This window comes from Microtus pennsylvanicus, chromosome 22 (genome assembly GCF_037038515.1).
Source record: "Microtus pennsylvanicus isolate mMicPen1 chromosome 22, mMicPen1.hap1, whole genome shotgun sequence".
Lineage (NCBI taxonomy): Eukaryota > Metazoa > Chordata > Mammalia > Rodentia > Cricetidae > Microtus > Microtus pennsylvanicus.
Genome location: NC_134600.1, coordinates 25,488,584 through 25,504,758, shown reverse-complemented (window position 1 = coordinate 25,504,758; position 16,175 = coordinate 25,488,584). Strand labels below are relative to the sequence as shown.

At 42.2% G+C, this 16,175-nt stretch overlaps 1 protein-coding gene across 8 annotated transcripts in view; it reads right to left on the bottom strand.

Annotated features, from left to right (window-relative positions):
* The window catches only part of Cdk14 (cyclin dependent kinase 14), a 591,789-nt gene that overhangs the window by 98,385 nt on the left and 477,229 nt on the right, over positions 1-16,175 (bottom strand). For all 8 annotated transcript variants that reach the window (XM_075956305.1, XM_075956306.1, XM_075956307.1 and 5 more), the window contains one exon: positions 12,807-12,855. In XM_075956305.1, coding sequence (XP_075812420.1) covers positions 12,807-12,855 — 49 coding nt within the window. The remainder of the gene's footprint in view (positions 1-12,806; positions 12,856-16,175) is intronic.

The window sequence follows — 16,175 nt, the reverse complement described above, 5'->3', positions numbered from 1 at the left end:
AAATTCAGCTGGTTCCTCAAGCAATATAAGAAGAGGATTTCAGGGGCTGGAGAGATGGCTGAGTGGTTAAGAAAACTGGCTGCTCTTCCAGAGGTCCTGAGTTCAATTCCCAGCAACCACATGGTGGCTCACAACCATCTGTAATGAGATCTGGCGCCCTCTGCTGGCATGTGGGCATACATGAAGGCAGAATGTTGTATACATAATAAATAAATAAATAAATCTAAAAAAATTATAGTTACAAAGTAGCAACAAAAATAATTTAAAAAAATAAAATAAAATAAAGAAGAGGATTTCAGGGCTGGAGCATTTTTCTCAAATCATAATATTTCCCTAGAAGTAATTTGCAGGAGCCAACTCACTGGACAATTTACAATTAATATGGAAAAAAATCACAACACAACCCCCAGATTAAAAAGAAAACAAAACAAACTAAACAAAAACCCAACAAGACAAGACGAAACAAACACAGAGGTCTAGCAAGATGGCTCAGCAGATGAAGATGCTTGTTTGCAACCAAATCTGATGACCTGAGCTCCATCTCTGGGACTCTGCTGGTGCCAAAAAACCAATCCTCACAAGTTATTTTCTGACCTCTGCATGCATGCACTAGCATGTACATATGCACACATGGGTGCACGCATGCATGCACATACACACATACACACATACACACACATACACACACACATACACACACACACATACACACACATACACAACAAACAAACATGAAATACAAAACTGAAAACAAAATCAGGAGGGCTGAGGTAGGAATAAATGTATATATAAATATTACATAAAGTTGGGAGCACAAAGTGGTAGGGGAGATGGAGAGAAACTAAAGGGCAGGAAATGGGGCACAGATTTTGTTAAAACATGTTATGTGCACACGTGAAATTCTCAAACAATAAAAAAATGGAGTTCAGTAGTTCTGTGTAGAAATGTCTTTGTTTTTTTACAGCCACCCCCAGAACAATAAAAACCAAGATGGGGCTGCACCTTGAAGGTGTGCATTTTGGCACCATATCTACAGAGCCTATTCTAACCCTACCCTATGATGAGACATGAAGAACTGGTGCCTTTTCCCGCTGGTGTCAAAATCTTGGTCTATTTAGTTTCTTACTTCATGAACCCTCACCTGACTGCGCTATTAATATCAAGTTCCTAAAGTGCTGGCGTTTGCAAAACACTGTTCCCAACATAGAAGTGCTTGTTACATCACAGAGACTCCCACAAAATGATTTTTCTGCAGATAATCTTCGTTATGAGCAGAAAACCTGCCAACCTTAAAAGTGTCGGTATCTGGCTTTGCCCAGGGAAGGTCAATCGATCTGCAAGGCCATTACTGCATAAACACAGGGGTTCTCCAGTGCCTTACCTCACTCTGTCATGTCTTTTGAAAGGGGAGACACAGATTTTACTGAACAAGAATCTCACAAGAACCGACCTTGCATTCCTCTCCTGAGGAGGAGGCTGAGAAACTGAGGGCACAGGACCCACACACAGGGATTAGACAGGGGCACAGACTACGCTGAGGCAGTGTCTGAAGGAAAGCCTAACTTTCCAGGCATGTGCTATTCGTGAGGCAGGGGGAGTGGCACACTACACACCATAGCGCGAAAGGTCTATCTACGTCCTGGGGCCAACAGTATCAGCACAAGGTAGAGAACTGGAGAGATGCACTTTCTCATCTTCTGTAAAGAGACGCGAGCATTTTCAAATGTGAGAGAAAAAATGTTATATGATTACTTGGGAACTCACAAAAATTTTGAAAAGAACGTTGATATTATATCAGAATCCGACACAAGCAGGCCTCCTGCATAGCCACTGTGAACAGCTGTTTATACATAAGCACACAACCAACTTACAAAACTCGCTCATGTGTGTCAAATGTCTACACACATTTTCTCACATTCAGTAAGTCCTGTTTTCACCCTTGGAAGTCTAGACACAAGCAGGTGATAAAGCTTAGGTGCAAACCAGTCAGCAACCCCAGAGTCAGTGTGGCTAGGATCCGCGCTCTGAAACTCTGTCCCAGATGCCCAAGAGAAACGCGTCCAATATTCAACAAAATTGAAGAATCTGAAATTTGAAAATCTCTTAGATGATCTGAGGGAAACTACATCCTGGGGCAGACTCCGTGATTTGGATTTTAGTCTGCAGCTATGGGAGACATTAATAAGTATGGGAATAAAAACCTGGGTAGTAGTTTCTCTGCTGAAGAATTTAGCCCACCACCTAATATAGTCTGCTAAACACTTGCTAAGAGCCGGTCAGAAGTTATGCTGCGGTCTACCATCCACGGAGCTGCCCTTCTCGCTACTCACAATTACTGAAATTAACACAACTGCATCTCACAGAATCCTCAGATCAACGGTAGCAGCCACCTTCTAACTCACAGTCACGTGTGGCTAGTGACTTCCACATGACAATGAAAACCTCCAGGATTCTCCTCAGTGCATGAGGACCATTCTGGCTCCTTAAATATTTGATGTAACTTCTAGACATTTCCAAATTTCCTCAAAGGGACTGGGTAGTTCCTCCACTGTCCTAGCCTGGCTCTTCCCATGAACAGTGGAGCCGGGGTTAAGAAAACAAAGACCTTGGCAGGTAGCAGAGAGCACGGCCCTGGGTTAGAGATTCACCCGGCAGATGTGTGAGCCGACAAGGGAAGAGGCTCTGTTCTAAGGTCCACAGTTGAGAGAACGGCTCCCTAAATTTCCTATTTAGGGACAGTGGGATTCTTTTGGTGGCTACAGCCTCAAAGTGATGGATGTGGGATGGTAGACTTCTTAGGAAATCTAGGCGTAATTTTACTCCAATTGTAAACTTTAGCCAGGGTGACAAAAGATGACAGACAAATGGGCGGTGTTATCTGTACTAATCCCATCTGTAAAGGATGCGATGTGCTTATAGTCCTGCGCAGAGGCAAGCACTTAAGACCTGGTGGGATCCTCGAGGAGCCTCTAAAGCAATAGCTGAGTCCATCCCTGAAAATACCCATTATCCGCCGACACCAATTCATCAACAAGGGCAGACAATCTAAGCAAGCAATCATCTGGATTCTTTACTGGAGACATTTTAACCGTTTTGATAGTGAAAAAAAAAAACCATAGCTATTTATCTCTTATTTTATAGAGATAATTCCCTAGTCACCCTGTAGCTTGACTGGGTTTGGCTTTGTTTCATCAGAACATGCTGCCCTCTGCAGGCCGTACGCACACACACCAGCCTCAGCTGGAGCCAAACTAACCGGACTCCTTTGTAAAGAAAGAGAAAGCGGGGTAGCATGCTTGTGTCCACACGTCTTCAAGCTTTTAGGAACAACACGAGAAGCAGTCAACATATATTGTAAAGCTTAAAAAGCCTTGCATTTTCAGCTGACATACGTAAGAGAAGTCTTAAGTAGCGCTACAGTCCCACGGCATTTTTCTTAAGAAACTTGTGAGCATGGTGACAGCCATTTCTGCTATTGTTTTAAACAGGAAGGACAGGGTGCAGAAGACAAGGAGGATGATGGATGTGTCTTTACAGTGAGTACCAAAGTCTCCAAAAGTATCAATGTCTGTTTTGACCTGAAATTCAGTAAGTGGAAACTCAGCTCCAAATGTGCACATAAAAGGAATAAATCTAAAGCAACATACATAATCCCATCCATCCTTCAATGTCTCAGCTTTTAAGCCCATATGCAAAAAGTGATTAAAATCTGACCTAAGATCAGTTCTTCCTCTTTACTTTGAATGGACTCTTCTCCAACAGTCACTCCATATAGAAGTGCTCTCTCTCTCTCTCTCTCCTCTCTCTTTCTCCCTTTCTCCTTCTCCCCTCCCCCTCCCTCCTGTGCCCCACAGCTGGTGTAGTTATTAGTTTAGCCACTAAAGGATTTATCTGGACAAACATCACAAAGATGATGGCTGATTTAATTGAATTTATGATCAAATGTTTTTCACTTCAGGAAGAGTGGGAAGTCACTTATGGGGAGATTTGAATAATTTAAGGGAAGTTCTCTGTTTGGCATGATGTTTGTATATCAAGTCTTCAGGGATTAAATGCGGCTGAGGACTAGCAAAGATTCCATATTCAGACACACAGAGATAAGCAGCGTAGTTATGCGGGGAGGGGGGCAGCCATCAGCCACCAATCCTCCCCATTAGACTCCTTCCATGTACATGCTGTTTGCAGAATACAAACACACACACACACACACACACAGAAAGAGAGAGAGAGAGAGAGAGAGAGAGAGAGAGAGAGAGAGAGAGAGAGAGAGAGAAGAGAGGATTGTTTTGACATCCTCCTAATGATGAAATTATATAGAGATTCTCTTAAGCAAAGCAAAAAAGAACGGGCCGGAAAGCAATATATGTGTATAAGGCATTTGTCGTTGGTAAAGACACGGAATCTACTAATGAAGTCATTAGTGTGGTGATATAAGAAACCAAGCGCAGGATTGACGCCTAAGGGTATGGACTTGGCTCGGTGTCTGAAGAGAAAGGCCAGTTGCCTTGGGAATCCCTTTGCTTGCCTCTGCAGTGATGACAGAGGCAGTGAAACCATGCTCCCAGCCATTATTTGTGTTGCAAGAGACAAGTCAGCCACTCTCTGCATTTGAAACAAAGACAATTATTTTCGGTTTCAAGGCTGAAATAACAGACGGAGTGAAGACACCCAGAACCTCTACATCTGACTGAGGTCACCCATCCTTTCATGTATTCAGGGTACCATAGCAAAAGTCTACTACTAGGCATGTGAACTTGGTAACAGCGGTCTGGATGTGTGTTTCTTTCAGTCTAATTGGGAAAACTGTCTAAAAGATGTGTTTCAAGATTTAGGATAAATCTGAGTTTTTCATTAATTATGTACAATGCTATTTGTTAACATATCACTCTTAGGAAGAAACTGTTGGGGGAGATAAAAATCTCATTTCCCCACAAGTATTTACAAGAAGAACAAAATGGTGCGCAGGCAGTTCAGCGTGTGCCCCTGGGAAGGGGCAAGGACCTTCTAGCTGCCTGGGGACCTGTATAAAAGTAGGATCCATCTTCAAGGAAAATGCTTTATTTGGAACTAAGTTAAACTGACTGGTAGGGGAAGACAAGGAGTATTGAAAGGCATAATGGAAGGTACGGGGATGCAAGGGACTAGGGCTGCTAAGGTATTGGGCAATTCATACTCAACTCTGCAGCAGCAGAGATCAGAGAGGCTAGTGAGCTTCCTGAAGTCACGAGGCTCATGGAGGACGGAGGACACCAAGTATGATCTTGGCTCCAGGCATTTTCTTGCCATGTGTGCGAAAACCTGTGCAGCTTCCTTCCTCTTTTCTGCTTCCTCTTGGTTAGTAGTATTAATGACAGCTGTTGACCGCATCCTCTCATGGAGTAGGAGCACCATGTGTGCGCAGACGCTAGACACCTGCATCAGCATGAGTAGTCGAGTAAACCATCTTCCCACTGCAGTGGGAGGTGAGCCCAGTGGGACTCCCACAGAAAGGCCCCGGTGGGGGATGCCATGTTCCATCACGGCCAACTAGAGAAGAGGGGTGCGGGGGTGCCAGTGACTACAACACTCATCTTTAAAATCATCTTTCTCCATGTTCTTTATCATTTGAGTCAGAGTATTCACTAAATTCATAAACATTTCCTAATCACTTATGCCAATAAGTGTTGAGGAAAGGAATAAATTATAGGAGCATCTAAATAAGTAATTTTTGAAATCTGCTGCATTTTGGTTTATGTGTGACATTATAAAAGTGGCAATTCCCGGCCTTCCGAAGCTCACATACATACACACGTATCCAGAGGGCACAGTGGGAGGGACCTGGCACTGGATTCAGGGGTTCATTTGGAAAATGGAGCCCTCTTCAACAGCATTTCCTCTGTGGTGAGCAGGAAGCTGGCTTCTGCCATATTTTTCTGAGCATGGCGAAGGAAGATCAAGGGAATCAGAACAAGAGCTGAGAGGTGAATTCTTCAGGGAGTTCAAAAACGGGAGAGAGCTGTGTGTCTAACCCCTACCAGTTTTCAACAGGGGAGGGAGAAAGGGAGGGAGGGAGAGAGAGGGGGGGAGAGGGAGGGAGAGAGGGAGGGGGGACATAGGAGGGAAGGGAAGCCGGTAATAGGCAGAGCCTGGGTGGGGGTAGCAGAAAAGCACCTGCAGTAGGAAGAGGTGGGGGAGAGCTATCTTCCTGATGGTCTTTGATACTATTTCCCCTGCGGATTTATTGCACTTATTGGGGACTCTGGAGCTGCTGTCTTCTCAGAGTGTTTACAAGAGAAAGATGGCGGGGTGGGGGAGGAGAAAGCTCTCCAGACATTTAGGTACAAAATGCAATGTCTTTTAGACATAATATTCATGCTTGTATAAGCCTGGAATGCATTGAACAAATGAGTATTTCATATATAGATTTGCAGCTGTGTTGCTCAATATGGTAGCCACTAACTACTGTGGCGCTTGACCTATCAATTAAGTAAATTCAAATTAAATTGAAGTTGAGTTCCCAAACCATACATTCTAATGATTCCGACAGTGGGTTTAAAAATGTCAAGTCAAACTTTCAGCTATTATCAGGCTTCCTGAGTATAATCTCTTTTAAAACTCTCTGCTAAGAAGAGACAGTGATTCCTTCCCCGTGCATAATTTTGAACGTATCTCCTCTGAACCAGGCAAAGTGGATTATGTCTGAGCTGGCTAGGGCTGGGTTTCCTCTGCTTCACCCAGGGCTTATGATTACATGGGGAATCCTCTCCCTCGTTGTAAACAGAAAGGACGCCTAAGATATCTTCTTCACTAGCAATTCCTCCAGCCTGTCAACAGGCTCCTTCCATGGTAGACAGACCTCGCCACTGTGACCAAAGAGGTAAACCTGGGCCTCCTCCGTGTTCCAACCAAATAATAGAAACGTTTTGAAACAGAGGACTTCCCCTCACTGGAGCCAGAAGAGATGGGGCAGAAGGGAAAGTCAGTGAGACCTGGAGGCAGCGATAGGACAGGCAGGCAGGGAAGTCTTAAGGAGCTGTCGATGCTCCCATCTGATAAAAATAAGGACCCAGAGGCCGTAGCTCTCGCCCCACTAGAAACTTAGCTGCTGACATCCTGAATGAGCCTGAAAGAAAATTCTCCACCAGGTCTTCTAGGAGCGAGCCCAAACTGGTTCATATGTGATTTTGCCTTCTGCAACTCCAAGCAATGGAACAAGCTGGATCCGTCCAGAACTCTTCCCCACAGATGTGTGAGATAACATTTATACATCCATGCTCCTGCGCAACTGTGGCTAGGGAGCACGAATGCCCACCTCGCGCTGGCAGAAGCAGAACCACCCTGCTGGAGCCTCCTCGGGGCACAGTTCAGGAAAGGCCTTTCCTGGCAATCCTCCTGCCCCTGGGAGCTCGGGGCTGCTTCAGAAACTGCTGCTGGGTTTCCTACTTAACGAGCTGCCCAGCAGACGGGCGGCATTAACCTCACCAGAGGCCTGTGGACTTCTGGATGAAGAGGCCAACACATAATCCAAAGGATGAAAAAAACAATGACTGTTGCCAACTCCCAAGCCTGGCACGTACTGCCAATTAGCAAGAGAGAAGATGGCTATTTCCTGCCCGTCAGAAGAACAAAACCTGCCACCTGGCAGAAAGCAAACAGCATGAGGCCTGCTCTTGACCACCATAGGAGCAGTTAATTCGATGGATTTTTGAAAAAAAAAGGGGGGGGGGAGACAGACAGACAGACAAGAAATCTGGCTACAATGCAAAATAAAGGGTAAGTCCCTTAGGGCGGAAAGGAGTTTCACTCACAGGAAGTGAGTGGGTGGGCGGCAGAGTTGGACCCCTGTACTCGGTTGTTATGAGTCCAACCTCCCTCCCCCTTCCTCCACCACAAGACACTCCGGGCATGGCGGAAAGGAGGCATGAGCTGGCGGACTGTGCAGGGAGCTGCTCACACTTCTTTGCCCCAGCACTCCAGCCTCCGTCTGGGCCGAAAGACATTTGGAAGAGCTCTTTCTCCACAAAGATGTGCCAAGAATAAGCAGAGCCCGGCTATGTCTACGTCCGCACGACAACTGGTCTGCCGGTGTCCACAACACTCCCCGGGGCACACACGCCAAGCTGGGGTTTCTCAATCCATTGATCGTGCGCCTCTCCCCTGCTTTTATACTGCTGTTACTCATCAGGAATTGGCAAACCCATTAGCTGTTTCTCTTCATCATGGAAACTGCCCCAACTGTGTGTTTACATATATCTTAATTCTACCTTTCATGCGGTTCTAGGACACCTGCCAGGACCCACACAGCATCCTTCCTTTTGGCCCTCCTCCCTTTGTTTTCTGGACTCCCCATCTGCAAACTCCTAGGTGTCAAGGGGTTGGCTGGATCTGCCTAACAAATTCCCACACAGTCCCTTTGAGGAGCTGAACTAATGATTCATTATTACGAGAACAAACGCACACAGAAACTTCCCTGAGCTTCCTTTAGCAAGCAGGGGAGCCTTCTGGGTCCAAGGTCAAACAAGAGACCCACGTGCCTCACATGCTGAAGGGGACATTTTCAAGAGAAATGAACATGGCAAGGAACTACTCTACGCATCCTTCTATTGATGTCCCCGAATCCACAGAGACAGGCATCTGGCAATCACAGCCCAGCCCATTCTCGAATTAAGAGAGGATGAGATTCCAAAATGTCTGGTTTAGAGCTGGTCACCCCAGTAAACACCACACCCCCAAAGTCAATCAATGATGCAGAGAATAATTTCTTTGAAAATATTATGAAAGGAAGTCTCCAGGCACTAGATAAATTAAAACTGCTACTTTGAAGTAAATAGAATTATAACAAAAATCATCAACAGTGAAAATGCGGCAAGAGGACGGCTTTGAGATCTGGCTTGACTCAACGGCTCCCCCTAGTGTACCGACAGTGTTCTTACCTTCATCGTATTTCTATGCTGGCCAAGAAAAGTAAATCTCTAAACTACTCTTACACTGTATTGTTTTATTAGGTAATGTTAAATCAAGTTCAAACATAAGAGAGTGGAAAAGATAATCTTTCTGTTTCGGGAGGAGGTGCTTATCTAAATCTTACTGACCCACATCAGATAATGACGAGAACAGTAGAGTCCCCAAACAGAAAAATACACAGCAGAAGCTGCTTCCCCCAACATTACTTCACCTCCTAGTTGATGCTTTATGCACATATAGTATGACTAGCTAGCAGGTCATTTAAAAAATACACTCTGGAGGCTAAGCATGGAATTGCATAAAATATTCAAGCAAAGTTCAAGAGTACAAAATTGGGTAATTTCTAAATTCTCTGAAATAGGGTTCGTGGAAGCATGGCAGGGATGTTCCTTTTATATTTCCAGGACAGCCAGGGCTATTACACAGAGGGAGGCCCTGTCTCAAAAACAAAACAAAACAAAACAACCCAAAGAATTATGCCCACAGTTACTGATCTAGGTAAATAAAGGTGACTTCGCCAGTGCCTTTGTATTTACTGCACATTTAAAACTGCCAACTGCATACATTCTTAAGAGAATCCAGTTGTGCTTAATGGGCAGATGGGTAACACGCCAGAGCAGCCTCAGAGCAGGGCAGGGACGAGCCTGGCCTGACCCTGTTTGATGTGCGTGGGCCTTGCTTTACCAGCCATGAGCTGGATTTTCCAGCTGTGTCTGTCTCCTGTGAGTTGGTGGTTTACCCTTTTACTTCTCACTTCTGAGCTTCCAAACCTCCCAAACTGTTCAGCTGTTAAAGACTTCCAAAGCAAGCAAACGGGCTCTTGGAATCTCACCCTTCTCTTCGCTGTAGAATATACACTAAGGCCCTTTCTCCAGCCAAAATAATAAAAGATCTTTAAAGTGGCTAAAATTCTTGTTGGATTGCTCATACGTGCCAATGTCAGACAACTATAAATAGAGAGATTTGCAAGAGAAATAGTCTTCTTAATTCCAAGAAAATAAAACAGACTATTTCGAAGGCAGTTAAAAAAACAGGACATATTTTAATGAAATTCAGATTTGTCTCTATTTAGCCCCAAATCCCCTTTAAAGATGCAGGAAGAGCTTCCTGGATCATACATTATTAGTGTCTTTATCTTTAGTGATGATAATTTTTTACTTTCAGACTGATAATATTTTTCATTATGTTAAGGCTTTTTGGTTTGGATATGTTGCATCTTTTGATATCTTCCTCTACCAATGCTTTGTTATTATACAATATTAAAAATTTTTTGAAGATAAATTATGCTTATGGACCTGGACATGGCAGAACTCGGAGGCAAAGGCAGGTGGATCTTTGTGAGTTTGAGGCCAGCCTGGTCTACAGAGTGAGTTCCTGGGCAGTCAGAGCTTTTACACAGAGAAAGACCCTGTCTTGAAAACAAAACAAAACAAAAATTTATGCTCATAATTACTGATATAAGTGAAATCAGTTCAGTTTTTCACTGGTGTAACCTAGGGCAGATGTGGTCATTTTTCACCGGTGTAACCTAGGGCAGATGTGGTCATTTTTCGCTGGTGTAACCTAGGGCAGATGTGGTCATTTTCTATGGGTGTGATCTAAGGCAGATGTGGTTCACACGTGAGCTGGATTACTTGTGATAGCTATTTAGACTCAAGGATCTCTTTCTCAAGAAATCCCTGTTCACATTGGCAGGTTAACACCCCGATAGTTTCCATGGCTTGGATAATGCCTACCTTTAAAGGCATTGTTACTTAATTTTGAAACTTAATTTTGTTAATATTGTTACTTAATTTTGTACCTTGATTTTGAATAGCAATGTATTTTTGTTTTGTTTTTGGATTACCATACCATCATATATTAACCAAATAACTTGAATTCTTGGAAATTATTTTGAATCCATTACTACAGTACATCAATTACTTCAATTTAGTAATTATGCTCCAAATTAAACAATATAGACAACAATAGAGACCCTAATAGAGACACATGAATCTAGTCTACATGGGAAGTAGAAAAGACAGGATCTCCTGAGTAAACTGGGAGTATGGGGACCATAGGAGGATTAGAAGGGGATGGGAGAGGAAGGGAGGAGAGTGGAGAAAAATATATATAGCTCAATAAAAGAAGAAAGAAAGAAACTTATATCAATGATTCCCATGACTGAGGAATGGTAGAGAGAGGAGCACTCCTTTTAACTGCAGACTTTCGGTATTTTTCAATTTTGTACCATGTGATTAAATTAAAAAAAAATAAAATTAAAACCTCTTCCCTGAACAGTTAAAATATATTCTACAACTAAAAAATAGATATTAGCATATATGCATTGTACAACACGATAGGATTTCACATTTTCACTAAAATATATCATGTGCTTTAGGGCACAGGTCCTAATAACCAACTTAAGGCCTTGGTGTCCACCAATACATGAAGAGATAAAGGAAATGGGGTATGCAAACACAAAGGAGCTTTATATATCCATGAATAATGAAAATATAGGTACATAACAATGGGCTGATACATTTTTAAAAAGTATCATGAAATTCATTGCTTTGTACAATGAACATATCCTAATAATTAAAAGAGCTACATGCATTACTTTTTTAAGAAAATGGTCATACTTTTCTAAATAATTAATTTTAAAAATGGTTAAATCCTTCAAATTATAATATATTCATCCTAAGGGTTTGTCACTATTAGGTGCCCACCAAGTCTGCTGACAGCATTGATTAAAAGCATTCTTGAATAAAATTTTTTTACTTCTTATTGTCATAATCGACAATGCCCCAAATTAAAATGTCACAACAGTACAAAGACTGTTCTGCCAGATTCCCTACAGACATGTTCGAAGGGATGATGGCTTACTTCATCACAGGAGCTACAGTTTCGGCAGTGTGGCGCTTCAAGAGTGATTTAAAGCTAAAGGGGACAACTCAGACTCAGCCTGTTCTAACTTCTAGAGTTCCACTACCAGGTTGGAATGCAATAAAGACTCCTGGATGACTTGTAAACCCCAAGTTTTCCTTATCAACTTCTTAAACCAACAGACTCAGCCTGTTCTAACTTCTAGAGTTCCACTACCAGGTTGGAATGCAATAAAGACTCCTGGATGACTTGTACACCCCAAGTTTTCCTTATCAACTTCTTAAACCAACAAATACATTTCACTTGCTTGTTATTTTGATGTACGTGGGTATGTGTGGGCCAGCACGTGTGTGTGGAGGCCAGGGGACAACTTTATGGAGTCAGTCCCCTCCTTCCACCTTTATGTGGGTTCTGGGGATTCAATTAAAGTTGTTTGGCCAGTGTGGCAACCTTTGAATCACACTGACCTTCATACAATAAGATCAGATTAAATGAGGGAAATGAAAAAAAAGTACATATATACTTCAAGGGATAAATTTATCTATCTCCCCAGTGTGCTTTAGAGGGGGAAATTAGGTTAACTGGAGAAAAAAAAAAAAGAAACATCCATTTTTATCTACCTCAGTAATAATCACCCATGCCATTTATTAGAAAGCCCATTATTATAGTGTGTTTTCTAAGTGTTATTCTGCAAATACTAAATGCTTCCCAGAAATTAGTTACAAGATGGATCAGAGTAGATTCTAGAATTTACAGTTCTCATACAATACCACATTGCTCTAAGAACCTGAACCCACACTGCCTGTTGGCTCTGTGTGTGAACATGGTAGACAGTACACAGTAAAGGTTAATTTGTGTTAAATGAATGGATGGATCCAACATCAGTGAGTGAATACATGCTGTGACAAACTCACTCAGTAAGCGAGAGAGAGAGAGAGAGAGAGAGAGAGAGAGAGAGAGAGAGAGAGAGAATGCGCACCATTTGTATACAGACTTACTTATTCCATGCTTGTCTGAGGCTTTTAGAACTGTACACGGTAAAGCGTTCTGAAATAAAAGAGAAAAACAGTAAGCAATCTTTGTATCAAGTGTATATATCACAAGTGTGTTGAAGAAAATAACTTGTTTTTAAAAGACAGTCTCACTATATAGCAAGCTTGTGGCAATCCTCCCTCCCTCTGCCTCCCAAGTCCCGGGTTCATGGCCATGTACCACCACACTCAAGAACATTCAGCTTTTTCAAGAGTCATCGTTTGATGTGACTGTAGTTAGACACAGGTATGGAAGGACCATGCTCTTCAGATCGAGTAGTTTCAAAACAGTAAAACAGGAGGACCTAACACTGACAACAATGGAGTACTGCTATGTTGCTTTAGGAGGACTTCTTTCACAATCTATTTTATTTTTATTTTTTTAGGAGCAAAGCAAAACCTTTCTTTAATGTTTTTTTTTCATGTACATGGGAACCTTCATAAGTTCCAAAGAAATGTCCATGACCAAGCCCCTAGTACACTTTTTTTTACTTTTAAAATACATTTTAATTGATATTTATTGAGCTCTATGTTTTTCTCTGCTCCCCTCCCTGCCTCTTCCCTCCCTGCTTCAGCCCTCCCTGCAAGGTCCCCATGCATTTGGTCTAAGATACTCCCATAGAAAAATCTATTTTATTAACGACTGAATTGAAAAAGTAAGTACAAATTACAATTTCAGAATCACATGCAGCTTTACAGACCAATATCAGCACTAGACAAGAAAAGCTTGCTGATTATTCTATGAAAGTATCTTAGACCAAATGCAGTAATGTTGAGTCTTCAATCTTATGCTACATGGTATTCAGGCATGTTCAAAGCCAACCTGGGTCCAATGGTGTGTACTTTCATGTATAATCAATTATGAGACTTTTAAATTAAAAATTACACCACCCTAAACAACAGACACAGAATTCACTCTAGTAATTTCAACTACTTCCTCTTTTTTCTCTCGTGATAATGTAACAATTGTTAGCTTTGATATGTCAGTTCCCCCTCCTCTCTCTCTTCTCTTCTCTTCTCTTCTCTTCTCTTCTCTTCTCTTCTCTTCTCTTCTCTTCTCTTCTCTTCTCTTTCCCTCCCTCCCCCCTCCTCTCTCATATGTGTGTTTCTATCTTTTTAAATAGGACGTTCAGTAAACACTCCAAACATGTTTGGCATTTGATAACACCCAGTGGGTAGTCCTTCAATCAAGAAATGTACATACAATTGTTTTAAAAATGTGTAGCACTCCAGAGGACAAAGGACCACAGCTGTCTGCTGAACTCTGAGGTAGCTGTCCATTACACGTGATGCTTCAGTGGGCCCACTGGACAATTTCTTTTGGTAGACGTACTCTGTAAGGCTGTGTGGCATGTGGGGCTCGTGTCTTGTATTTCAGCATAAGCCGCACTGCTTTCATTTCCCAGTGAGGAAGAATGCCTCCTCTTCTTGATGCTTCCCAGTGCTACCTCTTACCAGTCTTCAGATTTCTGCCCAAGCACTGCTTCACAGACTTCACTTATCTTACTTGGTCATGATTTTAATTGGGGAACACTGGTTCTTTATCAGTCTAGAGATGGTTTTTACGGTAAGTCAAGTTGTCACACACACACACACACACAGAGTCCCATATAAATAATGATGATTTGGTCAAGAATGGATTGTGTAACATGTATACAATGGTGGTCTTGTCAACTTATAATAGAGGGTAAAATTCCTATTATCTGACAATGCTGTAATGTAATGTCATAGTACAATGTATCTGTTACTTGGATACTTGTGATGACATTGTGCACACAAACCAACAGTGCAGACAGTTCATAAAACACTGCACATATATTACATAAAGTACAGATTCTGGAAAATGGCAGTAATAGTAACAGTAATAACTGTGTTAGTAGTTCATATATTTACTATAGCATGCTTTCAATGCTTAAAGTCCTCCCTCCTTTATGCCCCTCTTCACAACCTTGCTTGTGTGTCCATCCATGCAGATCTTTAGGAAATTGAACTGGCTAGTTTTATATAAACTTGACACGTGCTCTAGACTCATTTGGAAGACGGGGACTCAGCTGGGAAAATGACGTCAGAAGACTGGCCTGTGGGAAAGCCCGTGGTGCACTGATGTGGAAGGCTCAAACAAGTGCCACGTCTATGAAGGTGGTCCTGGGATTTAAGGAAGCAGGCTGTGTCCTTTGCCTTACAGAGGCTTTTCTGTTTCGGGGGCCCCATTTATGGATTGTTGCTCTCAGTGTCTGTGCTGCTGGGGTTATATTTGGGAAGTGGTCTCCTGTGCCAATGTGTTCAAGGCTACTTCCCACTTTCTGTTCTGTCAGGCTCAGTGTAACTGGATTTATATTGAGGTCTTTGATCCACGTGGCCTTGAGTTTTGTGCATGGAAAAAGATATGAATCTATTTGCATTCTTCTACATGTTGACATCCAGTTATGCTAGGACCATTTATTTAAGATGCTTTCTTTTTTTTTCCTATTGTACAATTTTGGCTTCTTGTCAAAATTCATGTGTTCATAGGTATGTGGATTAATGTCTGGGTCTTCAGTTTGATTCCACTGGTCCACATGCCTGTTTATAGGTCAATACCAAGCTGCTTTTATAACTATAGCTATATAGTAAAGCTTGAAGTCTGGGATGGTGCTATAAGATAAAATGATAGACTACAGAATGGGAAAATACCGTCACAAACCACACATCTGACAAAGAACTAATCTCCAAAATATATAAAGAACTCAAGAAACTAGACATCAAAATACAAAATAATCCAATTTTAAAAAGGGGTTGCAGATCTTAACAGAGAATTCTCAACAGAAGACTCTTAAATGGCCAAAAGACATTTAAGGAATTGTTCAACATACTTAGTAATCAAGGAAATAAAAATCAAAACAACTCTGAGATACCATCTGATACCTGTCAGAATGACTAAGATCAAAAACACTGAGAACAGATGTTGGAAAGGATGTAGAAAAGGGGAACACTCCTCCACTTCTGACGGGAGTGCAAACTTCTACATCCACTTAGGAAATCAGTATGGCAGTTTCTGAGAAAATTGGGAATCAATCTACCTCAAGACCCAGCAATACCATTCTTAGGCATTACCCAGGCAGTGTTTAAATGAATACAATTTGTGTGTTGTTATTTCAGGTGTAAAGCTAACCATGCAGGAGCCAGGAGGGAGGAAGAGCAGGCCTGCCCGCAGCTCCTTCTACAAGAATCTGAAAATGCTCTGAAAGGAAGACCAGGAAGGTTTACTGATGCACCTCATGGTGGTGCCAAGAGAGGCGGGAGTCAAGATGGCCAGCAAAGCACCTACCTGTCCTTAACTTTTCAGGATTTGAAGGC